The sequence below is a fragment of the Drosophila subobscura genome, chromosome E (genome assembly GCF_008121235.1).
Source record: "Drosophila subobscura isolate 14011-0131.10 chromosome E, UCBerk_Dsub_1.0, whole genome shotgun sequence".
In the NCBI taxonomy this organism is placed as follows: Eukaryota; Metazoa; Arthropoda; class Insecta; order Diptera; family Drosophilidae; genus Drosophila; species Drosophila subobscura.
In genome coordinates, this window is record NC_048531.1 from 14,837,690 (window position 1) to 14,865,652 (window position 27,963).

Below are 27,963 nucleotides of genomic sequence, written 5' to 3' on the forward strand. Positions count from 1 at the left end.
TCGCTGGGTTCACCTGTCGTCTGCCTGCAACTTTGTGTGGGTTTGTTGGGGGCTTTCCCAGAATTCTGACAATTCAAAACGTACAAAAAACTGCAACAAAATTGCCTCGCTGCGGCAGGAAGGAAATGAATTGCGTCTGGCGGTAGCGAGGCAACAAATTAACAGCAAATTAGTTAGAAAATCAGGCAACAATTTTAGTGACTTAATCAGCGGCAGCCAACAGAAGGGAAACCAAATGGAAGCAGCAGGGGAAAGGGGAAAGGGCAAGGCAGTGGCAGAGAGAAACATCAACAGTTGACAGCGGGGCAACCTTGGAGGCTCCCCCAAAGCGCATTACTCAAGGGGTCTCCGGCATCGGTCCATGTCCAGGTTCAGGTTCAGGTTGAGGTCCCCTGGTCCAGGCTCATGCATAATGCAAGGCCCTGTCCTGTCTCTGATTGGGGCGGCTCTGATGGTGGCCCAAGCGAGACGGCGTTGCATTTTCAACAAATTAATTATTGGCAAAGAGGTGGAACAAGTCAGTTAGTCCGCTGACTGCAAATGGGTAACAGAACAAGGCTCCCCCCACGTACGAGTACCCTTGAGAGAGTTTCCAGAAAGGTAACGCACAGCTCCAATCGGTACAATCAAAGGCAATCCTTGGGCAAACATTAAATTAAAATCATTTGGGAGATTCAAGCTTTCGCAATTAGTTGAACAATCAAACAAACACTTGGCAAATTGCATTAAGTTTTGGTATTTAAATGTATTCAATGATTCCACACAGCCAGAGCCACTGTGAAGTGAATTCGAATTCGAATTGAATGCAATCGAAATGTTGACAAAATACTTCGATTCGCCTTCCAACTGATGGAGTCAACAGCCAATCGATCAACGGGCAACGGGCAACGGGCACCCCCTTCTCGCTGCCCTTAACACCCCTACCCCACCGCCATCAACATACAAAACATATTTGGTACAACATTTTTGCCCCACACTCACACTTCATCAACGCGAAATGATTGGCATGCCATCGTCAAGCGACAGAAGCAGCAGCACAAGAGGCAACAACGGCCAGCCACCACCGGAGGCATCAGAAAGGGACACAAAAAACAACAACAAATAAATGCGGCAACGTTGGCGGCGACAGACTCCGACATGTGTAAAGGAATCGTTTAAAATAAATGACAGCAGCATGCCCCCACTCCCCCAACTGTTCCTCCCCCCCTGCCCCACCTGACTGCATAATTACCCACAGAGCAGGGCACACGGCAGATCACAATAATCAATACGGTCAGGAGGAGGGCGCAGGCGGAGGGAGGGGAGCAGGGCAGGAGCAGCAGCTACGAAGCAGGTAGGAGGAGTGTGGCCCGAGTTTTTGTTTTGTTCTTGCCTCTGAGCCACTGTCCCAGCAACCATCGTCCAGGGTGTGCGTGTGTGTGGTCCCGCTCTGGCTTTTTACATGTTTTTCGGTGGCTTTGGCTTCGTTTGAACTTGGGCGCCGCTCAGGGGCACAGGCACAGGCACAGGCACTCAGGACTCCTCTCTGTTCCATTCGTCTTCGTCGGGCCTAGATCATTTGTTTACACGCATCCACAAATGGAGCAACTAGGGACGGACACTCAGGGCCAACATATAAGAGCTGCTTGCCGCTTTCTTGCTCCACATCAGCCCCAAGAACTCGTGTCATTTACGATCCTTAAACACTGCCAAATCCCCATGCAGAATCCAGACTTCAATCCAGCCCTAGAACCAGGCCAAGCCTCAGTCCGGCTCTCTAGTTTTCAGCACATGACAACACCTTTTGCAGCGAAAACTTTGCCGCGGGCCGCACAACAACAGCTGGGACTGGGGACACAGCTCGACTCCCCAGCGCCCACCTGTGCTGCCTCCAGTGGCTGTGGATTGACAGATGGATGGGGCGTGGCTTTGGCAAAATCAAAAACTTTAAAACTCTCAGCTTATCCCATGCCCGGTCTGCCCTTCTTCCACTTCCTTCACCGACTAAAGGAACAGCTCAGTGGAAATTGTCAACTTGGCACGCATTTTATTAAATGAAAGAATTTTCCTTTGCTACAGTCAGAGGGCAGGGGCAGGGGCAGCTCCATGGCTGCCGTTGCTGCTGCTGTCAAACTTACGCAAAACAAAATCGGAAAAGGCCATCTCAAACACACACACACACACACACACACACACACAGAGAAAAGAGCAGACGTGGAAGTCAGGAGCATGGGGCAAGTGGCATGGAGCATGGAGTGGCATCTTCTCCTTTTGCCAGCGACAAAGTGAAAATTTTTTAATTGCATTTTTGCCAACTGTCGCAGCGGATTATTGGCAAGCAATTCATTCCGTTGGAAATTGCAGCGGAAAATCTTTTCGCAACGCCAACACAGAAGCTGCATTAGGCTCTGGCTGTCTGTCGCTGCCCCTGACTCTGCCTCCGTGTCTGCCTCTCCGAACTGCTGAGGAAGCGCAAACTTTCATTAAAAATTGTTCATTTGCTGCTGCAGCGCAGAGCCGAGGCCATTGTGTAAAAATAAAAAGAGATTTCCTTGCTGTGAATGCAACAGAATATTGCCACTTATGCTAATGATGAATCGACAAGGAAGCTGCATCGGGAGCTGCAAGGTAAAAGGCTGAAAGGAACTTCCATTCAAATTTGTTCGCTTGGAAAATCGCAGCTTTTGCTGCTTGTTAATTAACAAAGTTCTTGGACACTGATTAGTAATTTGTATAGCATAATTTCAGTGTTAAATATATTTTGTCTGCCCATAATGATAGTCGCATGCGGCTGGCTGGCTCTCTTTTGTATAAACATTTAAATTGAACACACACAAATCAATACGAATAAAACAATTTCAGTTGCTTTTTTGTTGTATCTCGTGATTTTGTTCAACTTGTTGGCTGTTTTTTGTTTTTTCTTAAACGTTTCGGCCGCTTGTCATGCGATGAAAGAGCTTTCGATGGTCGAGTTTGTGTGTGTCCGAGCTGTTATGCGTCGCCACCCAGAAGCTCAAGTTTATAAGAGCCACCGCCAGCACCAGCACCAGCACCACCACCACCACAACCATCTCACCATCATCATCATCATCGGTAGCATCATCCTTATTCAGAGTCCCAGGAAACTTCGTCGATAAGTTGTTGCTGCCACGCAACCAGCACGACAACAGCAACAGCAACAGCAACTGCTACAACAACAAAAAAAGGGACAACCTTTGTCATGACCACGTTCATCATCATCATCATCAGCGGCAGCCAGAGCAACAGCAACAGCAACAGCAACAACCTGGGGGCACGATGATCATGATCGATGCGAAAGTTGGCAATAGGCACAGCGCCCCAGAGGCAAACGGCGTCTGTGTTTGATTTGTTTGCTGCCTGTGCCGCTTCTGACCATTAAAAGTACAATGACCAGAGAAAAATAACGTTATTAAGCCATCCGCAGGCAGCAGCAACAGCAACAAAAACAATCAATAAAAGCTAAACCCCGCAAGAACAGCAGAACATAGCCCCGCAGAATCGGAATCGGAATCAGAATCGGAATCGGAATCAAAACAAAGTGACCAAGAATTGGCCCAAAACACACAAACACAAGCAAAGCCATGCAGCACATAAGAGGAGCCAAAGGGTATATTCGATTCGCTCTTACTGATGCTCAAAATATGCCAAAGGAACTATTTATAGCCAAACCAAGCCATTAATTAGGCATTTGACTTAATGATCGTTTTTCGAGTTGATAAATGAACAAACTCCGTGCTCTGTGCTAGTTTTTCGCATGTCATAGAAATACATTTGAAACCTTGCTGTCTCTTTATAGAGGGTACCCACCATTCGACTACTTCTGCAACTTGTTACTGCTTTACTTTTAGTTTTTATGCCTGTGTTCTGCTCTCGGCATTCAGGCACGATCGAAAGCGAAAACGCTGGGGGTCCGCGCCCTGCGTCAACAAACCCAGAAGCAGAAGGAGCAGAGCCACAGCCACAGCCACAAAATACGTATTTCCGATGGGTTTTATTTTCAGTTTTGGCCTAACTGTTTATCACATGAGAGACTCAACTAATTGGCTGCAGTCCTGCGCGCTTTGAGTTGGGTAGAACCTTTCATTAAAGCAAAGGAAAAAATTAGTTCACTGGAACTAAACGATTTGAAAATGTAAATAGAGTTCAAGGAGAAGAAATTTAGTTACAATTTGGAAATGAAAACTTTTATGAGCATTCTTTGGGAGCTACCATCTACGAGCTGGGATGTTCAACTTTATCCTCTATAGAGATTTTCCCCACAATAGTTTTCTCCATTAAACTTTTTCTTTTTGCTTGCTGAACGCATCGTTGTGGAGTCAAGCGAGCTCCCATTGAATGTTCAGCTCGGTAATTGCAGGCAGTCAACTGCAAAACGGCTAAATTGGTTAGCCCGATGTGCACCCTTTGTCTCTGGCTTAAAATTGATTGAAATTATCAGCTCTGGCTGCTCGCTCGCTCTGCGAGCTATCTGCCTCCGCCCGAAGGTGCTCTGTCCCTTTCTCATTCTGTTTCTCCTGTCTCTGTTTGCTGGTGCGGTTTGTGCGACATTTAATGGGTTAAACGAGGCAATGTGTCGTCGTTGTCGACATTTGGCAGAAAGGCTTACGCATGCCACTTAATTGGATTGGATTTAAGCTACAAAATTACAGACAACATGGCTCACAATAACAATAAAGTTGCAGTTAAATTTCTCACACACACATGAGGGGTGTGCCTGTGTGTGTGTGTGTGTAATGATTGCCTCAAATCTGTGGCAGCTGCTCTTATCGCACGCCGAGCCAGGCCCCCACATTGATATGCGGCATTGACGCCTGTCAGAAATCAGACAAAAGTTCCTCTGCTGCTGCTGCTGCTGCTGCTGCTGCTGCTGCTGCTGCTGCTGCTGCACATTGTAATTAGCAGCCCTGGCAACCCGTTACCCAAATTGTCAAAAATTAAACGCTTGGCCAGCAAAAAATAAAAGGATATACGAGTTAGCAGTGGAAGTGGCAGCGGTAGCGGCAGGATGCCAGGCAAATGACAAATTACACTTTGACACAAAACCACAAACCAAAAAGCTAACAGAATGTCGATGAAAGCAAAGTTGTTGGCTGGAAAAGCGCACTACAAATTGCATGGAGTGCAAATAGATTAATTTTAAACGCTAAACATGCGAGTTTATTGTCTGCAATATTCCAGGAATTTAAATTCGTTGCATAAATGCGAGTAATGCGAGTTAGAGATTCAATTAATCAGTGAGAGAGAGTGCTGCTGGACTAACCGCAGTCCAGCTCGAAAGGTTAATGGTTTTCGCCGTACAAAATGCTCCATTTCTGACATTCCTGCCAGTCAAAATGCAAAACTAATGCTGTTGGGGGGGGGAAAGGCAAGCTGGGAATTTCTGACATGCCTTTTACATTGCTAACATGCTTCTTCGACTCTCTCTGACTTGAGGTCGGGGTTTTGTCTGGCGAAAGGAGCAACTGTGAAGGTATTGTAGGAGCTGCCAGGCAACATGTTGGTTCGTTGGTTGGCATTGCTGCCACTTCGTCTGTCTGTCTGTCTGTCTGTCTGTCAGATGCTCAGATACACTCGGGTATATATTTAATAATATGTACATTTATACACATATTTATGGGGCATACTGCTCTGCAAGTAGATATTTGTGTGTCTCGTGCTTTGTTTCGTTGGGTTCTTTTTTTGTTTTTCTTTCGCTATGGCAACATATTTCACTGCATAATTTCCTAGCTGATGTGACTCTCGCCCTACTCTTCCAACCGCCTCGCAACGCATGCAAATGACAAAAACAGCAACTGGAGGAGCAGAGCGAGAGAGGAGTGGCAGCAGAGCCAGCAGGCAACACTAAAAAAGTTGACAAGGGGCAAGCCGCAACAAACATCTAACTGACAGTTGTCTTTGTCTCCCAGTAGCCATGGAATACACGTACTAGGAAAGGCATACGAATACTACTCTGCTGGCATTAGGGATAAGGAACCAGCGGGAACTATTACATTTTTATCATTTATTATTGTTGCCTTAACGGTTGATCGTTGATACGAATTCCTGCACTTTTCACTGGATTCAAGCTCCTAAAAACCACACCATAAAATCGTGTTACCATCTCCACTCGAACAACTCAATAAATAATACTTCTTTAATCCGATTTTTACACCATAGTCAATAGTCTAGACGCGCTCTAAAATAAATGGCTTTGGTAGCCATTTTTCTGCTGTTTCCTTGGCTTGTTATCATTTTTTAATAACATTGTTGCGCACAGTGGTAAAATTTGCATAAAGCGCACACAGCAGGACACTGACGGGACGACAAACGACGAGGACGAGCAGGCCGGCAGGCAGGCAGGCAGGAAGCGGAGTGTACGGCGGAGACAGCGCACAACATGTGGTATGAGTAATTTCTTGTTTAAGCACAATACAATGACACGAGCGTTGCTTTATGTGTGTGTGTGTGTGTCGTGAGTCTTGACTAGATGGATGAAATAAAACAATTTTCATAGAAATTCCGTGCATTTGCATAAATTTCATGCACTCCGGACGTGGCGGCGATGTCGTCATTCTCATCTACTTAGCCAAGTGCAACGCAACACGATTCTCTCACGAATGGGAAGAGGGGGGAGTATGGAGCACAGACCACGCTCTCTCCTAACGAAGGCATCAGAGCATGACAATTCCACTGACATGAAGTGTGTGGCCTCCATCCTGACAACGATGGCACTTCCCTACCTCCCTCCCTCCCATCGGCAGGCACACTCTCTGCTGGCAAAGTTTTTGCGGCGAAACTTTTTTGTCGCTTTGGCAATAATCATAAAATTTCACTGCATATGAAACAAAAAACCATAAAAACTATACAAGAATGGGCAAAAAGAGAAGAACAAGGCGAAACGTGATTGCAACATAAAAGCGTCATTTACATGCCGTTGCCGCTGTCGTTGCATCACTCTCCTGGCAACTCCTGGCATCCGCTGCAGGTCCTGCGGCGCTATCTGTATCCGACTGTCTCTGGTCCATTTACGCATGCGCCGGAAACTTTTCCGTTTGCCATTTGCCGCCTCAATAGTTGCCGGCCCCACACTCCGCACATGCCACCCCATGCCACATGCCCCAGTGCCCCTCGGCTTTATTGAGGTTTTGTTTAAGCTTTTAGCTGCCTCTTTTTTGATTGTTTTCTATTTTTTGGCTGCTGGTGCGGGGGTGTAGCCAGCCCCTTTGGCTAAAAAAGAACTTTTTTCGGTTGTGTGTTTGGCCGGCAGCATTTTTGCAATTAGGCAACAGTTCTGTGTATTTCCTTCTCGTGCTTTTTGTTTTAGTTTTGCCAAATGCAATGGAACTTTTCATTTTCGGCCACAGTTGCAGAGTTTTCATTGCTAACAGCATTCGACACACACACACAGACACTAACTCCCACAGGCACTCGCACCCGCACCACCCACACGCTGGTGAACAGAAATTGGTGCGTAATTGAGACTGACTGTACCAATGGACTGCTGGCGGTTGGGGGGCTGAACTGAAGTGCTGGCTGGTACATATATTTGCTGGAATATTAGGCTGTAAGTGGAATAGATATCTACTATATGTGCGCCAAAAAATGGTTTAATTGGGGCCCATGCCCAGAGGCTGCCTTTTGTGGTGTGCAAATTGAGGGAGCAGCCAACAGACTTACAGCGCACGATGAACAGTCGTAAATCAGTTTATTATTTTACTATTTATTTCATTCATAAATTGATTTAATTTAAACGCAAGGCATAAATCTCTTCAGATTATCTTATTTCATTTATGAATTGATTGAATTGCATTTAATTAAATTGCATATTTAAAACCCTGCCTGCAGTCCATTTTCTACCTGCCAAATCGATTTGCTTGTTGAACTTGTGGTCCTGGCACCTTGCTCCATTTAACAGCAGGCCATCATCTATGTATATGATTCGTGCTACATTGTCGAACGCATTTGTTTGCCAAATAGCAAGGGACAAGCGAAAACAAGTCGAAGGCAAAGTCCGGGCATAAGGATAAGCCAAGACGAACGCTCTTATCGATGGCAGGAAAAATGGCAAATAATTTGAGGAAGAAAACACACACAAACACAGCCTCACACACGTGTGCGGTGGCAGCAGGACATGGACATAGAGGATACGAAAATATTGGCCACGTTGACAGCTTAACGTACATAATTAATGTGACAATCCAACGGAATGTGTGTGTGCTCGTGTGGGCATTAATATATGGGCATTCGGCCGGATAAACATGTTGCCAAAATGATCATCCACACACAGAGGAAGAAGATACAGACAGCACCACACACATTGGGCATTGCCACACATCTGACGCTGTTGACATTAATTAGGGCCAAAATGCTTTTCTGGCCAGCTCTCCTCCTCCACTAAAGCCTGGCCAACTCATTAAAGAAGAAGCGTGGCAAAGCGGACCAAACGGGGCGTATGCGTGATGCGTGCGCCAAACAAAATTGAGAGACAAACAACAAACATTAAAAGTTTTTATTGAGCTTACATACATATCTACATATACATATACATATATGTATGTATGTACATATATCTATGCAGTGTAGCTGTGCACGTTCCCATCCCCCACTTGGCAGGACAGACAACAAAAAGCATTAAATTACTTTATAATCCGTTTATAGCTTTAGCCGGAAGTGGTCCAGACACACACAAACACAAACACAAACAGGGGGAGAGACAAGCATGGACAAACACTCTCAAACACTCACAAACACTGGCCCTGACTCTTGGGGGAGGCAGCTCAACAGCATAATCAAATCAAAGATTACGTTGAAACATTGAAATTACGTCTAGAGCAGAAAGCACTCATAGTCATAGTCACACACAAACACACACGGACAAAAACAGAGTGCGCTTGCTCGTCAGTCCCCACAGTCCCCACAGTCCCCGATGTCCACAGTGCCCAATCCTTGGTGCTCAGTGCCCCGCAGTACTCGGCCTTCTCCCCCGTAGTTCCCGGCCATCTCCAGCCAAAATGAAATGCTTTTTGGCAACACTCTCTACGAACTTTATGATACTTTGTGTATGGAATTAGTTTTGCTTCAGTTTAGATCTGGGGATCAATGCGGGAGAGTGATCGAAATGGCAGTTTTTACTTGCAGAAAATGGCACATGGCTTGTTCTCTAGATTGGGGAATTGTTCAATCGGAACAGGAGAATCTGTAATATATTTTACAGCACATTCTTTGTCTTACACATTTCCGCATTAATTGCATTCAAAATAATCTCTTCCAGCTTCATTTGCTACCCATTACCATTCGTACTCTTCATATTAAAAGCTGCCTAAACTGATGGCGGGAGATGTGAGGCGGCGGCACAAACAATTACAAACATTAAGGGAAATCCTCTACAACTTTGACCCTGGCAAAACGTAAACAGACGAACAAAAAACTATACAACAAAGGCAGCAACAAAACGAATGAGAGGCGGTAATAACTTTTGCTTCATTCATGCACACCACACACAAGGTGATTCATGTGCGACGAGCGAGAGAGCAGGCGATGTCCTGCGCAAACGCTCTCTCTCTCAGTCAGCGTCTGTGCCTCGGGAGATGTGGCAACGCTGTGGAACAAAGCGGGCTGCGACTTGAGCTGCGTCCGCTATCAGTTGGCCTGCTGTCCTCGGGCATGCACGTCGCGTTGGTGGCTTCCATTTCCGTCTCCGGTGCTGTCCTGCCAGTCCGCCTGCCAGTCTGTGTATGTGAGAGCGTTCCTCTCTCTGGCTGAGTGTGCGTGTTGTGCCTGTAGGTGTGAGGGCGCCAAGTGCTGCGTGTGTCTGCTTAACCACCAGTTAAACAACAACAGTCAAACAAAGACATTCACTCCACCCGTCAGCACGAGGCTGGCAGCAGATAAATATTTACTTTGACTGAAAATTGTCATAGAGTCGCAGCCGCAATCAAAAATTGCAGACAAGCTGAGAAAATTGGAGCGAAAACACGAGGAGAGGAGTCCACAGCGGTAGACGCTGATAAACAGGCAACAGTTCTGCTGAAACTCCAGCATGGAAATGGATGTTAATCGCCAGACACGCCACAATGGCAACCTAATGACCATATCCGCCCGCTGTTCCAACAACAATTCAGCAGCAGCAGCAGGAACTGATTCAGGAACCTCTTCGTCGCCACCAAGCGGCTGCTGCGGCATCTTGAGTCGCCTCTTTTGTGTGAGTCGCCACAAGGCAACGCAGCTGGTGGCTGGCAGCGAGTGCCACAGCAACGATCCCTTCACGTCTCAGCTGCATGGCAAGTCGGCCACTGCATCCGGACAGCGACGCCGACGCACGCCACAGGAAATCTACTTCGAGAGTCGCGGCAAGTCTTGCAAGAAGCTATTGAAATTCAATGGCAATTCCAATAAGGTGAGTGCTGCCACAAGGTGAGGAGTGCCCTCTGCCAATATCCCCAGCCCCGACAATACGAGTGCCTGAATGGCTGAGCATTTGCCATGCGATGCACAGCACAAAGAAATGGTGATTTAGTGTAAAGAAAATGAATTTCCTCAAAGGTCTTGCATACATCAAGCAGCAAGCAGAGCTCGGCGTTCGCATTCAATGGGTTCAATTATGATGAAGGAGAATAATCACAGTTGGCTCGATCTGTGGGGATTGCCAATTGGATAGATTTCAAGACAGATTTAAAGAAAGTTTGATGTAAGGAAGAGTTTTCATTGTCGCATAATGGAAGTGGTTCCCCTTTCGGGCACAATCCACGAAAGTGCATAAATTTTACAGTCTCCTGGTTACATATTTGGGCCAGGAGCTGCGACCCTAAGCCGAAGCTCTGGCTCCAAAGTGCCATGAGCTACTCAGCCGTAACGTGGCCAATACCCACGGGCAGGGCCTCCTGTGTGTTCTGCTCTTTTCCACATTTCCCCCCCTCCGGCATACACTTATGCATGTGCCTCAGAGTGCGTGTGTGTGTGTGTGTGTGTGCCATTGTTATAAATTTTTGGGGAAATTTGTAGCCAAAGCTGTGGAGTAAGAGCCGTAGTGAAGTTTACTCGATTTCCAGCGTTTTGTTTTGTTTGGCTTCTCGGCCTAGGTGAGTGAGAGTGGGTCAGAGGGTGGGCAGAGGGTGGGCAGAGGGTGGGCAGAGGGGAACAGAGAGTGAGTGTGGGAGTAGCACACACACACACACACACACACACACAGACTTTTGTCTGCTTTTACCACTTTGCATATAAATCATTTGTGGCATTGTGGCCAGAGCGCAGTGCGCTTATGAAATATTTCGTTTTGTTTAATGCGCCAAAGGACAGCAGAGCACATCCCTGCTCCAAGAGGAGCCCCACAACCCCTCCGCAGACTAATTAAAAACGTGCAAAAAGAAAAGCCAATCAAACAGGTCGATGCACAACAATGGATCTGATCTGCCTGCGCTCGTGCCAGTTGTCCCGAAAAAACAGAAATACCACATTCAGAATACGAATACGAATACAAATACTCGGCTGTGCATGTGTGTGTGTGTTGCATTGTTTCACACATGTAGAGTGTGGGGGGCATAGTGTCCCTGGTACAGCAGCATGTGCTGGCCATCGCCGGCTCCTGGGCACGCACTGAAGCGCAAGCAACAGGATGAATTTGTTAAACAACACAAACACGAAGGATCTGGCAGCTCGAGAATGGGGTTTTTGGTTTGGGGAGTGCATGTGAGAAGTGAAAAATGAAAAACCCCCCATGCCCTATCAAGTGACATCATCAATTTCAGTCTACTTTGCACACAGACTACAGACCCACAAGCGACTATCCACAGTACTGGTCCTGGTCCTGGTCCTAGTCCTGGTCCTTGTGCTGCTCCTGCTCCTAAAGACTGCAACAATGCCAGTGAACATTAGCACCGACAGTCCGTTGACAAGAGTTCCCTTCTTTAGCCTGTGGCTGCATTAGAATGGGGCAAAACCAATGGCCATGCTGGCTCCTCTAGGAGTATTCAATTGAATCCGAAATGTTTTCCTCTGCTCTGCAGTTTCTCTCTCTCTGCCTTTGACAATCAATCGCATTAACTCTTTTGTAGTGCTTGGATGACCCAAAACAGAGGGTGGTTTACACCCATAGAGGGCATCCCCAGGCATCGATTTTAAAATGAAGCAATTGCCAAGTTGAGACAAAAAGCAGTTTGTTTTTTATACACTTGCAATCCGCCCCTGAAAAGAGAAATCAACCCTCGGTTGAATGGATACTTTTTGTATAATGTTTCAATGCGTGGACCCATGGTGCCCATGGGGGTAATGGACTTACCCTCTAAACCAAATGAGTTTATGCTTTAAAGTAAACTTTTGTGCATCCACAGCTGAGCTTGTCATTCGGCAAAGGTGTGCAAAGGGGGATGGCGATTAACGGAGAGCGACATTCTCTCATCTCTCTCTCAATCTAGTTTCACAATTAGTTCATAGCCAGTTCTAAACTAAACAAAGAACCAATAAAACGTACTTTATGCTATTCCAATTAGGCCCTTGCTGTCATAATTCGATTGAATTGTAAGTAATTTTGAAACGTAAGTCTGACCACAAAGGTACATAATTGCAATCAAGCTGCGGCAGAGAGAGAGAGAGAGAGAGAGAGAGAGAGCTCAATCATTAGAAAGTCTATTATAGTAAAATGGAAGACCTCATGAAGCAAGGCGGAAATGACTAGCCACTGCCCACCCATCTCGCTCTCCAACTTGCTCTCCTCAACCCACTGCCTGGCCATGTATGCAAGAGCTTTAAAGCATATATGTATGTATGTACGAGTATCTCTCTGCATACATATGCATGAAAAAAGAGGGAAGAAAAATGCCATCAACATTGCAACGTTGTAATTGCCAACAGGCAATGAAGAGCCACAGCCAAGAAGAGCTGCTAAGAGCGTAAGAGAGCGAGAGAGAGGGCGACAAAGTGGGGAGGGGAAGGCACTACAAACTGGCAACTGCCACATGTCCTATCAACTCAGCTCGGAGGAAGAAAAAAAAGAGCCTTTAGCCTGGTCAGTTACCAGCAAACGAGAGTCTATGCATAAGTTCCCAAACCCGAAATGAGAGACTGAAATGATTTTGGAGAGAATTTTGATTCTCAATTGAAATGCATATAAAAATCAAGAACAATTCCACAATAGCTATGAATATATCTAGAAATAGGTAGTTATTTTCTTATTGAACAGTGCCATCTAGTGCACGATCGACCCTCGTTTTGGGTTGTGTGCGTTGGGGCGACTGAGCTGTGCGACATTTTTAGCACGCGGCTAATGTGTTTTGGCTGCTGCTGCTGCTGCTGCTGCTACTACGACTGCTGCTGATGATGCCACAGCCAGGGACAGATACACAGGCTATAGGCGGAAATGCAGAAGGAATTACCAGAAGCTTTGCGGTCCAGTACAGCCTGCACAGACTGACTCTGACTCTGACTGATGACCTGATGGGCAGGCCAGTCCGTCAGCCAGCCTGTCTGTGTCCCCTGCCCCTGCTCACTGCTGCCTTTCTAACTATTTTCTATCCTGTTGGCTCTGCTGGTTTGCCTTCGCCTTTTATGATCTGGTCGTTTCATTATAATCAAGCATGATTATGTCTGGCCAAAAGTTAAACAGGCCAAGTCAATTCAAGAGTGAATTTACTTTACAAGCAGCCGCAAATTCTTTTCGAGCAAAGTGGTGAAAAGGAAACCCCGGAAAGAGGAGAGCTGAATGCTGAAAGCGTTGAGTGCAGGACGTACAATATTGTGTATAAAATAAAAAGTCATAAAAATGAACCGTTAATCCAAGTAGTTGAAACACAGAGCCAGAGAGGAGAGACAGAGAGACAGATAATATATAGAGAGGAAGAGAGTGAGTCGGTAGAAGGGGTGGACGCTATGCAGGACCCTTTTTTTTAGGGGCAAGCAGATGAAGCGGTTGCCTTTATTTGGATGCCTCCCGTTTCCGTTCCCGGATGGCAATGGCGATGGCGATGACGATGACAAGGGTGCTTTGCCGCCTCGCTGACTAAATAAAATTGGAATTTATTATCATGATTTGTAGCAAGAAGAGGAGCCAACAGCACCAGAGACAGCATCAGCAGTAGCTTCAGCTTCAGCTTCAGCTCCAGCAGAGCCGGAGACAGGCTGAAAATGGCGGGCATAAAAAGCACAGCAGTGACTCCCGCCCAACCCCTTACGCCCACTCCCACACCCACTCTCCATCCTCATCCCCATCCCCATCTCGATAGCTAACTGTGACTCATCGCCAGAGACTGCCAAATGCCTAACCCAAAGTCATGGACTTGGATAAGTGAGAGCGGAGCATTCTTAAATTTATATGCCCGGGCACTGATTTAAATCGCTCTGGTCAAAGTTGAAGTCAACGCCTGCTTCGGGGAGGCAGGCGACAGGCGGCAGGCGTGGCTCGGCACAGAAGGCGCAGCATCAGCATCACCAGCAGAGGCAGCCATGGCAGCAGAAGGCTTAACTGTGCATTTTCTTGCTGGTTTATTAGGGTTTTCCCCACAAGCTGCTAAGGCGATTTGCTGCTCTATTCCCAGCAGCCACTGCAGCTGCTGGCCAACAGGCGCACGGGCTGGAGTACACGCGCTGTGGCAAGTGGCAGTGGCACTGCCAGCTTTAAGCTATCAATGGGCAACTGAGTGGCAGGTTTTCTAATTGTGGCGACGTAACATGGGCAAGGCCAATCCGTGGAAATTTGTACAGATTTATGTGGCGTACGAGAGAAATCTAGAGGTGACTTTAAATTGGAAAAATTAAACCAACAAAAGTGAAAACCCTTAAGAGAAAAGTAAAGCATTTACGGACAGCTGTTAGATGCATTTTGTATACATAAAGTGAAAGGTTTTTGCTCTGACAACATTTGCTTACCTTTTCTTTATTAATCACTGACTCAACACACAACTACGCTTCATAACGGCTGACTGACGGCCGAAAAATTGAGAGAGGCGCTTGAATGCGTGGGAAGCTTAGTTTCTAGAACATTCCATGCTCTCTTTCTCATGCGCTTCATAATTGCTCTCTCATTTGACTTTGACTTTGTCTTTGAGTTCACCATCTACTACTGCAAGAGAGCGACCGTACTGTTGACGAGCGATTACTTGCAAATGCAACGGTGAAAGGCGAGAAGGGGAAAGTTCTGCGTATCTGAGTTGGCATGTGTCGAAAGAGGGGAGAGGAAGAAGCTTAAACCATAAGGAGAGCATGAATGGAGAAACTGTAAAAATTTAACTGCGAGAGCGGCGCAGATTTGAATGCGTAGCAAGCTTTGTTTCTAGAACATTCCATGCTCTCCTTCTGATGCGCTTTCTAATTGCTCTTTCGTTCTCCCTCTCCCACAAGAAGCGAGCGCTTGATGTGTGACAACTTGTTAATGCAACGGTAAATCTAGAGAAGGGGTAAGTGCTGTGCATGGGATGGAAGAGGAGAGAGGAAGCAGCGCAAAATCGAATGTTCTTCTTATGAGTGAGAAGAGGAACAGCAAAAGCAGCAAGGGGAAAGGAGTAAGAGAGGGAAGATAGAAGAAGAAGTGTAGATAGTTTGCTCTCCCACTAGATACGCACAGCAATTTGTCAAAAATCTCCTCGAGTACCGGTTATAAAATAATTCACATTGAAAAAGTCTAAAATAATTCTCGAGCACTTCCATAAATTAAATGCCATATTTTCCACAGATTTGAACTCCCAATTAAGCACTTTTCATCGAATGGAAAACCACTCTACTGTGATTTCACTCCCTGCCACAGACTTTCGTAAAGCCTGGGATTACAGTTGAAGTAAAAGAGAAGACTTAGCATCCTCCTCTGCAAGGCTCCCCCAATGCTCCTTCGAGCGGAGGCATTGTTAAACTGCTCCTCCGCACAGCGCACCGGATGGGTATTTCTTGTTTAAGCCACATTTTGCTGCCATTTCATAGTTGTAACTACAAACTGCAAGTGGAAATGTGGAGACTTACTTCTGTCACTCTGTATACATTTATCGTTTTCTTGTGGAATTTTTGCCTCATCCCTCAACCATTTTGCATCTTCAATGGAATCCCAAAGTTGTGGTCTCGAGAATGCGACCTAGCCTGGGGCTGGGACTGGGGCTGGAGGCTGAAGTAAAAGCTGCGTCAGAATAATGTGTACATGCAGCCCACGCAATTTCATTTCACCTGTCGGCTCAATGTTCTATTTTTCCCTCCTTTTCATGTAGCTAAAACAGACACCCGCATACTACATAGCGCTGCTACATATCCCCACCTGTGTTTATGTGTATATAAACAACAACAAAAATGTTGCCCCTCTTTTATATACATTTTTTGGGTAGATCCAAGGTTTCTTTTTTTTTGGTAGCTGGCTGGCTAAGCTGTCGGCTCTGGTGTCTGCTCTGCTGTGACAAATTGCGTTAATGCCAAGTTAAGCTGCCCAGAAGAGTGGTTGGGTCTGGGTCCTCGGTCGTCTCCTCTCCCATTCCCCTGGCGCAGCTGCTGGCTGCCTGAATGCAGTTAATTATTGTTGCATCTATTTAGCCCTGTCTGGCCCTGAAATGTGTGCCATGCTTTCAGGTACCCGAGCTCCCAACCGAGCTTATATTTAATTGAAAGCAAAGTAGAAGTAACTTACACTCTGTCCCAAAACTGAAATATTAAATTATGTCTAAGCTGGGCCAAAACTGACATGAAGGTAGACATATACCAGGGTAAACCTGTGTACAACCTCAAAATCCTGCTCAAGTATTGGCACTGCTCTCTGCAAACGAGTATTCCTGGCACACACCACACTCTGTCTCCCACATATCTGCCACATGTCAGGCACACACACACAGCTGACGCTTGATTAGCCTGTGGAGGCAGTGCCAAAACCAGAGAGAGAGAGAGAGCCAGCCAGAGGAAACAATTTCTTTCTCATATGCCACATGTGCTGTCAACAATATTTTGACTTTGGCAGCAACACGAACTCATGCAGCAGTCCCCCCCCTTGCACCCCTTTAAACAATAGGGGTAGAAGCTTAGAAAATAGAAGAATTAAAAAGGCATTTGTGTTGAAGATTAAACCGACTTTAGCTCTCTCCAGCTCCAACGAAAAGTGAGCCTTTGCCCCAACAAGTGGCAGCCTCCTCCTCAATTTAATTCAATTTATTATGCCCTGCCGGAGTCTCTGGTCTGGGGAGGGCCAATTCAATGAAGTAGACAACACAAAATAGGTTACAATTTGATGCGATGCTCAGCCAAGTGAGTATCGGGTTCGACGAGCGAGCCACCCATTCAAGGGGCTCTAAAATGTCTTGATACAGAGCCAACAAAAAGGAGGAGCCTTCCTCCCTGTGCATATTTTGACAGCACAGAGTCAGGGGCAGAGTCTGTGCTTACCCGTACAAAACACGCGACGCGATGGAGTCCTCCCGCTTCGTATTTGATGGATGGCATCGCAGATATGCTAACGTGCTGGCAGCCAAGGACACACACAGCCAAGGGCAGGGCAGGCCTTTGATGTTGAGCTCTCACATTCATGGCTGGCATACATCTTACTGGGGTGGAGGAGGCACCAAACAATGATACGGGCTCGAAACATAATGATTGGAAATGGTTCTGCACTTACACGGAATTGCAGAGAAACTTAGTTCCAACTTCTGTAGGGGCACAACTTCTAACCGCGTAATGGGTTAATGTCTGCAGATCCCTGCCCTAAAAGCCGAAGCGAATAAAATTCTATTTTATGTTTGGCATGCTCCGGAAATTAAACACAAAACAGGAAGGCAAAGGGAAGAGCTACCACAGTCGTTCTTTCATTCGTTTTTTTTTTATATGTGGCGCCATATAAATTTGGTTCGCTGCGGAGTTCGCCGTCTCCTTCGGGGTACGAGTACGCATACGCGTACTTGAGGAGGCTCCTTCGCATTACGTTTATGGCTGCCTAAATTAAACACAAGGAGCCAAAAGAGGGAGCCAAAGACGAAGTCGAAGGAGCAGCACCACTGCCAAAGTGGCACGGGAAGAGAGAGTCCCTGCCCCCAGGGGGAAGTCGGGAGCCCAGCAAGAGGGAAATTGCTACAAGTTGCTTTATTTTATGCGCATATTTGCGCATATTACTCATACGCCCGGCCTGGCATATATATCTTCATTTACGGCAAACGTCTTACGGGGTGGGGGCGAGAGGGGCGTCGTATACTTTTTTATTTTATTAAATTTTCATTTCATTTCGTCTGTTAGACATTGCCATACATTACACGCTCAACATGTTGCATGCCCTGCCGCTCGAGGGTTTATTTCGTGAACATTTTCCTCGCTTTAAGCGCCACTCCGGAGTCTGTCGCTCATTAAATATAATTGAGAGCAACATTTTGCCGCTGATGCGTTGATTGCCAATGAAAAGAGCTCGAAGTCCATAGATGCCTTGGCTCGAATGGAGGGGAACCTTCCATTCCTTCAAATACGTTCGTTCCCTTGATTTATGCTGCTCAATTCCACAACCCCAGAGAGTCCCAATCCCAATCCCAGTTCGCATCGTACCAGGCGTATGAATGGCAAAGTGAATCAGTCGCTGGCTGGGCTTAGCATTTTGCAGCCACTAGGATATCTTGGCTCAAAGCTGTTTCCGATTCCCAGTGGGTTAGGTCATGCCATGACCTGCCCTGTCCTGCCCTGTCCTACCCTCTTCTGGCTGCTCTGGAGTATCGTTGCGCACAAATGGGTTATTGATGAGCTCTTCTGTTCGGTGAGCTGGCAAGAAGTGGCAAAGTTTTGAGTCTGTTTTAGGCTCACTTTGTGACTCGAAGCGTGACGGGGACCACTGGGAGCTGCTGCTGCTGCCCCTAATGAGACAATCCCAGAGATATCTGCTTTGTATTCGATGCGCAAAGCCATCTCCCAGCTTTTACCTTTAAACCGAGCAAAATGTGTGGCAACCTTGGAGCATAAACTTCGGGCCAGGACTTGTGTGAGCTCTTGTCTTGCATACACTTCAGCTGCAGGTTGCAGCAGCTCGAAATTTCATTAGTGGCGCAACTTTAAAATTTGTGACACATGCGTGGCATGCGTCTGCCTAGCTCGCTTATCCCACTGCCACTTACTATAGTAGTTCCTGCTCAGCCCTCGCTGTCGTTGTCGTTGGCGTTGTCTCCCTGCTGATGTTGCACTTGTCTCCTGAATGTGCTTAATCTTTTACGACACACGGGGAGACACACTCCAAGCTCTGCTGCGAGTCAGCAAATCTTTTGGGCGAGGGGCAAACCTTACAAGTGAATGCATAGAAATGGAATTGCTTGGCCAAAAGAAACCTAATCTGATATTCCCTGGAGCAGGGATATCAAAGCCGTTTCAATCTTGGTCAATCCCTCTGCAGACTCTTACTTTTCCTCAACTCCTGGCAGATAAATCCGTCACTTTCCTGACTAATTCCTCTGGCTTTCCTCTAATAAATAATATCATTTACATCCAGGGAAAACCCTCACACTAACCCTGTAATTCTCTGCTTGTTATGTCAATATTTCCTTCTCTATTTCCTTCCGCAAAAGTTTTGCTGCACTTATCGCCCGGGGTGCAGGCAGTTGCTGTGCTGCCCCCCAGCGGCGGTGGCAGCCCAGGACTTGTCTAACATATCAAATTTGTAGCTACGCATATCCTTGTGCGCCTCAACATGTCAACTGGCAGCAAGGAGGAAAGTTTTTAGCCTCTGCCGCCTGTAGTTTGGCAAAGAACTTTAATTTGTGCATTACTGGAGATGCCACAAGGCGAGGTGGCAGCATGCGGGCAGGCAGGAGGCAGGAGGCAAGAGGCAAGAACGGAACCCACAAACTTTGCCATGTATAAGTTTACACCAAGCTGTGGCTGAGACAGAGTGAGAGGCAGGAGCTAGTCCTCTCTTTAAGTTGGTCGTAATACAACTCATTAAATTTAGAAAATACGAGGCACTCGCGGCACAAGTTGGGGCCAAAGAAAACTTTCCTTTCCTCTCGTTTCGTTTCGTTTCGTTTCGTTGTGTCCTGAGCCTTGAGCCCGGGCATCCGTTGACATCTCCATTTACAGAGCAAGCCATAAACTTGGCCAAGGCATGGTCCTGGCTAAGACACACCAACGACACAACGCCAAAGGCGCTGCCTCTTCTGCCTGCCTTGGCCTGAAATTTAAGTTAAAGTTTCTCCCTTTTTCGCCGTTTAATTGCAACGGATGTTGGCGTGTAAATTATTTTGTCTAGCTGCCGCCTCGCCGGTCTCATTTTCTTTGGTAATGAGCAACTTATTAAAACTTGTAGCCACCTTTCTCAGCCACTGCGAGCAACCCCAAGAGACTCTATCCTGGAACCTGGACGCTTGGGTAGCAAGCAGCAGCAGAAGGAAAACTCAAACAGAAATTGCAGATACAATTGGCGATTCCAATTGAAAACAAAGCCACGGAAGATACAAGTTTTACAATCAGCCAAAAATCTCATTTGCGCTCTCCAAAGGAAAACTTCGATTTCCGAGAATCTTCGAGCTGCCGGCGTAAAAGAAATCCAAGCGGAAGTTCTGCTCCAGCATGAATGAAACAAAAGCAAACTCGGCACTGAAACATTATTGATCGAATAGTTGTTGTGCTATAAATAAATGGGGAAACTCAATGCCTTTCAGGGTAATTGCAAGGGAAATTTCCGCACTACTGATGCGATAGGTAACCCCATGGAACCCCATCGGAAAGGGGATACCATTGAATAGACACTTTTTTTTGCATTGTTTTCTAATCTTTTGCGTAACTCTTAATCTGGGAAATATGATCCGCAAACTGTTTGACTATCCTTAAGCTTCCCTTCTTATACTTTCGCCACCCTGCTCCTTCCTTCTTTTCGCATAATAATCTGCCTCGGGGGATGTGCCACCAGCCATGCGAATGGGTGTGGGTTGAGTGCTCTTCGAGCGCTTAGACAATCGTGTTGAAGCTTTGATTTTCAAGCTTATGCTGGGGCAAGTCGAGTGCCCCTAGAAAGTCTATCTATCGCTCATGTCTGCTCCTGTCTGGCGCTGCTCTGCAGCGTACTTATGAGGCGGGTAATTAAGTTGAAGTGGCACAGATACAAAGACAATTTGCCTAAGTAATGAGTGAGTCAGTCGATGGCTGACTGAAGGGTGAGACTGAGTGACTGGCGAACTGATGGAACGACTGACTGCCTGACGAACTGATGGACCGACTCCACTGACTGACTGCTAAAAGTGTTGAAATGTCTGCGGCAGCACTTAATTAATTAACGTCGAGCCCGAGCGAAATGAGAAAAGTTTCTGTGCCGGCTCAGGGCATCCAGTTCCGTGCTCTCTAGCCTCCTGCTCCCTGTTCCTTTTGCTCTCCTCTGAGAACTCTGCGAAACTTGGCAGCTATTTGTTAAGTTGCAGCCGTTCAATATTTGTCATTGAACTCATTAAGCAAATTAATAGACAAAGTTGCCAATTGCTGACAATGGCGGCAGTCAGCCAAGAGCAGCCCGAGCAGCCAGAGCACTTTTATTTACCGAGAAAGCTGGCAAGCCAAAGACCCAACCCAACCCAACCCGGATCGAAGTGGGTGGCCGTAAAATGGCACGCAATAAAAAATGCCAAAGTCAACAAACGATTTTCACGAAGGAAGCCAAGCAAGTCAGTGCCAGAAATCGATTATGGACGCCTCAAGTAAGCGCCTCAAGGAATCGACGAGTGGCAGTGCGAGGGCGAGGACCAGGACCAGGACCAGTGCCATTACCAGTGTCAGTCTCTGTGCCACGTTTTCGATTGCCACAGTCGCCACCTGATGCCCGTTGCACCACATCTCCGCGACCCATTTATTCTGCTCTTCCCCTGCACTCCTCTGCTATGGTTTCCCATGGCCCGTGGCTGCGAAATTGCCAACGTGGCAGCTCAAAAGCGGAAGTGATTTTCCAGCGTGTACGTGTGTGCGTCGTCTACCTCTCCCCCTCTCTCCACTATATACATATATATATCTGCCTCGCTTTAGATGTGTTCGTGTGTGTGCGTGAATTGTTACTTTGATGTGGGATTGCTAGCAGCGATGACAACGAACTCCTAAGAAATATCACAGAAATACCAAAATAAAACCAATTTCCGCAATTGCCAAAGAATGAATTGTTTAAATGGCAAATAATATAAAATATTTACATTACTAAATGCTAAAATAAACGAAAAGGATACACATAGCACTGTAATATTTCTACCGAACAAATTCCAAAAGAAACTGGGAACATTTTCCCTTCTTTTTCCACAGTGATTTTGCGCTCCTCCATTGGGGGTTCTTGGTTTGTTTTTGTTTCGCCCCATGCCTGACGCATGGAAGTGTGGAATGTGGAACGTGTGGCGGCAAACGGTTGGCAGTGAAGGATTTTATGACCCTTGATAGTGGCAAGCGATTTGTTGCTCGCTCGCTGGCGCTGCATTTTCAATTTTCGCAGCGCGCACTTCTGGCAGCTTTGAATAATGCAAAGGGGGCAGGGGTCGCTCCCACTATTTGACTTTCGTTTTGCGTATTTTTGCAGCTTATTAAGGCAGCCATGGCAGCCCATACACAGTCCTCTCGATGCAGTTTCAGTTGCCACAACTTTTCTTTATTCTTTTGGTGATTTTCTTTTCTAATTTTCAAACACGAGCGAGCGCGCAGCCATCTCCATGGCAGCAGTTTACAAATATATGCAGCACGTGCGCTGACTTACCCCCAAGAGGCAGTCGAGAGGCGAGGCGAGGAGCAGCTCCGATTTATGTGTCATCTTTGCAGACAGCTTTAATGGTTTAATGGTTATTGCCCTGAGGTAGTGAGCGCCTTGCTGCTGGCAAATTTGATTCTTCAGCTGCAACTGAGCATTAAGAATGTTCTACGAAGTTTCAATTAAAAACTAATGAACAAAGAAATCAAATTGGTAGTTAATATCATGCCCTTGTCCTTCCAACAATCTGCACACAAATCTATGCCAATTCATTATACAATCTACGAGAATGCCCAATGCCCTTCCCCTCATCGTAAATCAAAAATCAGTCGCTGAAGCTCTTTTGCAACCGTAGGATTCTCTGTGTGGCATGTTGTTCGTTCTCGTATTTATTCAGCGCCATCGAAACTCTCGAAAATCGTTTAATTTTCATTAATGGTGAAGAGGATTTTCATTTCGAACTTAATGTGCCGTGTCGGTCGAGGCTTTGCCTCCCATTCCGCCTCCCCCACACCCCTCTACCCATTTGCATTCCCATTCTGCTTGCCAGCTGCCGGGGGCCATTGTTTTTGGCCCTGGCCAATGTTTTTAAGCGTGAATAAAGGGAGAATTGATGCATTTTTAAGCGCTTCTGCGGGGCATTCATTTAAAGCAGTTTACCTGGGGTTGGGGCGGGAGTTTCCGTATTTATTTATTTTGCATATATATTAAAGTCACCGCAGAGCAGGGTGCAAGCGTAGCAAGTTCCAAAAAGAGGAACCGAGACCCCCGAGAGCGTATGGGGCAAGCCCCCGGTGGTTGCAGCAACTGCAGCCACTTCAATTTCAAAAGCATCTGCAGATGCGGCGGAAAGTCCGGATCCAGCTCTCTTCTCCTGCTGCCAGTCCTGTCCCTCCTGCTCCTGCGGTGGCCATTGGTCGCCACTTTCTTTTCTCCTCCTTTCTTTTGCATTATTTCTCTTTTGTTGAAGTTTTCTTTGGAGTTTTTACTGCGATACTCGGTGATATTCCCCCCAGTGATTTCCCGAGCAGCCTTTAAGCCAGTTTCAGCGTTTGATTAGCTCGTTCTCGCTCTCCTCTCCTCTCCTCTCCTCTCTGCCACAGCTGTCTCGCTTATTAAGCATACGCCTCGTTATGCACAAATATTTGGCATATTTGAAATAACTGTTCATCTGGCGTGTCGTGAGTGTATTAATTATAAACGAACAGCATTCAGTTGGCCGCCACAACCGCACACAAAATGGCCTAGCGTCAGGGACGGGGATTTCGGACTGATACTGGCACTGGTGCGGGGGCTGTGGCTTCGATTGGCATTTGGCAAATGATAAACTAACTAACGAATTTTATTTATGGCTTTCGGTTGATAAATCCACCATATGCCACACGTGTTAGCTGGCAGACTGGCTGCTGCTGCAGTTGCAGTTTGCGGTTGCAGCGGTGGCAAAATGTCCGTGCGATAAGAGATATTTGGCGGTGGATTTAAACGCGGGAAAACCCTGCGAACGAAAGCAGAGAAAACGGAGGGAATATTGGGACATTAAATGTTACGCCTTAGGCAGGTCCCACTGTAGTTGCGTGGTGTAAATATGCAGACAATAAAAACGACAAAAGCAATTTCGTGTTCATTGAATGGCCATTTATTTGTGTCGAAATTAATCGTGTGTTCAATGTGTTTGTCCACTTAATGAGAAGCACTTTAGAGACTGGAGTCGATTAAGGTGTGAGATGGAAATCTGAATCTAAATCATGGCTAAACAATTTGCACGATTTCAATTACGATTTTCAATTAAAGTGCGACACAGAAAACCAATTTGCAATTGGCTCTCTCTGCTCTGCTCTGCTCTGCTCTTCTTCTCTCTTCTCTGTATTCTGTATTCCTCTTTGGCATTCTCAATCGCATTCATCTTTCGTTGCAGATATTGCTTTATCCTGAAGAGGGCTGGGCGCGCACTGCCTCGTCCAGCTATTGGACCATCACGCCCTGCTGGTGGCAGCCCAATCGTTGCCGCATTGTCGAGTGCGCCGGCACCCAGCGTCGGGCGACAAAGGCACGAATGCTGCCACTGGAGCAGCAGGGCTCCCTGCTGATTGCCGGACACTTTGGACACAGAAGCACTGTGCCACTGGCAACGGGTGCGACAGCAACATCCGGCAGTGTGGCTGCCACTCCAACAACTGCAGCAACAGCCACTGCAGGAGCAGCACCAGCAGCAGCGGGGGCAACGACAGGCGGCTCCTCTCAGATCACATCCAATGGCGGCTGTCACAAGTCACAGCCGGCGTGGAACGACGAGTTCAAGCTGTATCTGACGTCGAACATATCGATGGAGGACTACAACATGGGCTACTGCCTCACGGGCTTTGTCGAGCGTCGCTGCCAGCTGACAAACACCTTTCAAATGACACACTTTGCCGTCATCAAGCGGCAGTGGCCGCCATCGCCGTCCAATCTAAGCAAATCGTAAGGTTAACCCGTAACTCCCTCCCCTCTCCCAGCCCCACACATTTGTTGTGATTGTGATTCGCTATTTGGTTTAAAATTGGAGCTCGATGTCGATTTTTGTAACATTTTTAGCCACTAAGTAGCGTCAAGTAATTGTTGTGCAATCTCCCAAAAAACGAAAAACCGAAATCAAAAGTACAGTCAAAACATTAGGCCAGTGTCCAGAGAGCTTGCATGGGCTCGAAGGCAGCGCAAGGTGACTTTACTAGGAAGGTGATCTCCTCACCACAGTGAAATCTCGATCTCCATCCCTTCCCAGCGCGCGGTGAATAAGTTATTGCTTCTCCCCACAGTGGCCGTCAGCTTCCAAGTAAATTCATCTTGAGCCCCGACTGCCACTCACTTGCATGTCTGTGTGTACTTAGCGCGTAAATTGTATTTTTATCTAAATGTTCTAGAGAAATGCCAGCAGCAGCAAGAAAAAACTTAGCAGCAAACCCGAAAAAAAACCCAAAAAACCGAAACTCTATGTGTGCTTTCAGTGTTGTGTAATACGAAAAATAAAATACAAAATAAAATACAAGCAAAAAACGCATGAAAAACTAACTGTTAAATGCCAAATGAAACTAAACCGCTTAGTCAACACACACACACACTCACACACAGCAGCACACACACACACACACAGGCACACACTGCAGCACTTGAGCTTGGGCAGCTACTTAATGCCTCGAAAAAAATAAAAATAAATAAAAGTGCAACAAATTGAAACTTGTGCTTGTCGAAGCATGTGATTGTGAGTGCTACCCAGTAGAAGGGGGCATGCCACCTACACACACAAGTGTGCAAGAGTGCTGAGTGTGCGTGTGCGTGTGTGTGTGCTGGCTGGGTACTCTCTTCTACGATATACATAAACATACACACACTTATAGCATGTACTTAAACGGCCATGTTTGCGAAACTTATTGCCTTTAAGCTTTAAAATATAAGCGCATCAGCAGCAGCAGCAGCAGCAGGAGCAAACAAGCCAAAACAGTAAATGGCCATCAAGGCAGCGGAGAATGTGGAAAATGCTTAAAGATTTTCATAGAATTTCCATAGTAAAAACTGCCGCTTAGTGGCCGCAAGTTCAGTCCATAGTTTGCACTGCGCTTAGCTCTAACGCTTGCTAGCCGTCTAACTAGTAACTAACTATCACTTCCCCCAAGTCACCAAACTGTCACCCACTCACCACACTTTGACCCACACTCCAACTCACTCACTATTGTGCTCTGTCGCTCTGTCCCCACTCATTCACTCACTTTTGAGCATAATACGCAACGTATATCAACAATTCGTCCAATAATTGGAGTCTTTTTGGCGCACAAATTGCCAAGAAATCAATTTGGCAAGGCCAAAGGCTCCAGTTGCCAAAAGAACCCTAAGTGTTAAAAACAAAATGCAAAAAACCAAAGCTACAACTAGTAAAGAAAACCAAAAAACCAAAAGAAAAACTGTATGTAGTTTAAGCAAGAAAATAAATTAGTTTAAAATATTTACAAGCTAGAAGAGTTTTATGAAATCTATATATAAAAAATCTATATATTGTGTATGTGTATCTATTTATGTGTATGTGTATTTGTATATGTATAAATTGTATTCCATATACAACAAAACAAAACAAAACAAAAACCAAAATTAACATTTTTGCTGTAGTTCGCATAGCTCGCTTTTAGGCGCTTTACACGCAAGCGACAAATGGGGCAAGAAGACTCCTTAAAAATATTTATAACTCATTTGCTTCAGACACTCCAAACCCGCCACAACAATCCTCACTACTAATTGATATATTTACGTGTCAGGTACCTGCCAGAATTCAACCAGAACATGAAGCATACATCAATACATATATATTCATGTAATTATGTATGTACTTATGTATTTATAGCAAATCAATGTATTATGTGTCCATTTTGATTAGAGAAACTGAGAAACTGAACATTATTTTATTGATGAAACTGTTCTATAGATTATGCTGCATGTTGGATGTGTACACCCCCAAATGTCTATAAATTCAGTCTATTGTAGATGCTGTGTTCTGTGGATACTCTCTCTCTCTCTATCTCTGTGTGTGTAGCATACCTTTCAGCGCTTTTAGCTACCCAAAAAACAGACAAGACAAAAGTCCGGCTTTAAGCTGCAAAAACCCTAATATAATACACACAAAAATACACGCAAAATGAGCTTCTTTTGTAGTCGAAAATCAAGCAAAACAGCAAAAAATATATATTAAAAAAAAAAACAAAAAACATAAATTGATATTTAATATTGGTAAGCCGCATGAAAGCATAAACCAATTAGGCCAACACTGGCAAAGGGCTTAAAATTAATTCATTAACATTAAGCTTGTATTTAAATAAGCAGAGTGGAAAACAGCACCACCCCACGACCGCCACTCCCCCAAACTAGTTAGTAGTTGAAGCAACAAAAATGCGCAAATATGAATGGCAAATCAAAAGGGAAATCGATTGGAAAATTCAAAATGGGAATATAAATGAAAATTAAAAATCAAACATGTTGACATGTCGATCATGCGAAAAGCATAAATCAAACAAATAAAATACAAAAAAAAGAACAGAATGCCATTTGATGTTTTGCGGTGGAAAATTGTGCATTGAAAGCAAAAATATTCAAAAGGCAGAGATTATAACGAAAATCAAAACATAGAAAATAAAAACCAAATGAAAAGCTGAAAACAAACACACGATAAATGCCATGGATAATTCTTTTTCTAGGGGGAATGGCCAGCTGGAGAGAGTTCAACACTTGGAACCACTTAAGTTGCATTCGGTTTGATTCAATATTCAATATTATGCCACGTGCCACGTGCCACTTCGCCTCTACTGCCACTGTGTACAATTTGCCGTGGAATCAGAGCCAAATCT

General features: G+C 45.8%; 1 protein-coding gene across 1 annotated transcript; it reads left to right on the forward strand.

Annotated features, from left to right (window-relative positions):
- Positions 1-9,638: 9,638 nt before the first annotated feature.
- Positions 9,639-26,463, forward strand: LOC117890219. Its single transcript, XM_034794957.1, has 2 exons — positions 9,639-10,375; positions 24,513-26,463. Exons 1-2 carry the CDS (start codon positions 10,019-10,021, stop codon positions 25,059-25,061), a joined length of 906 nt encoding a protein of 301 aa, XP_034650848.1. The 5' UTR covers positions 9,639-10,018; the 3' UTR covers positions 25,062-26,463.
- The last annotated feature ends 1,500 nt before the right edge of the window (positions 26,464-27,963 follow it).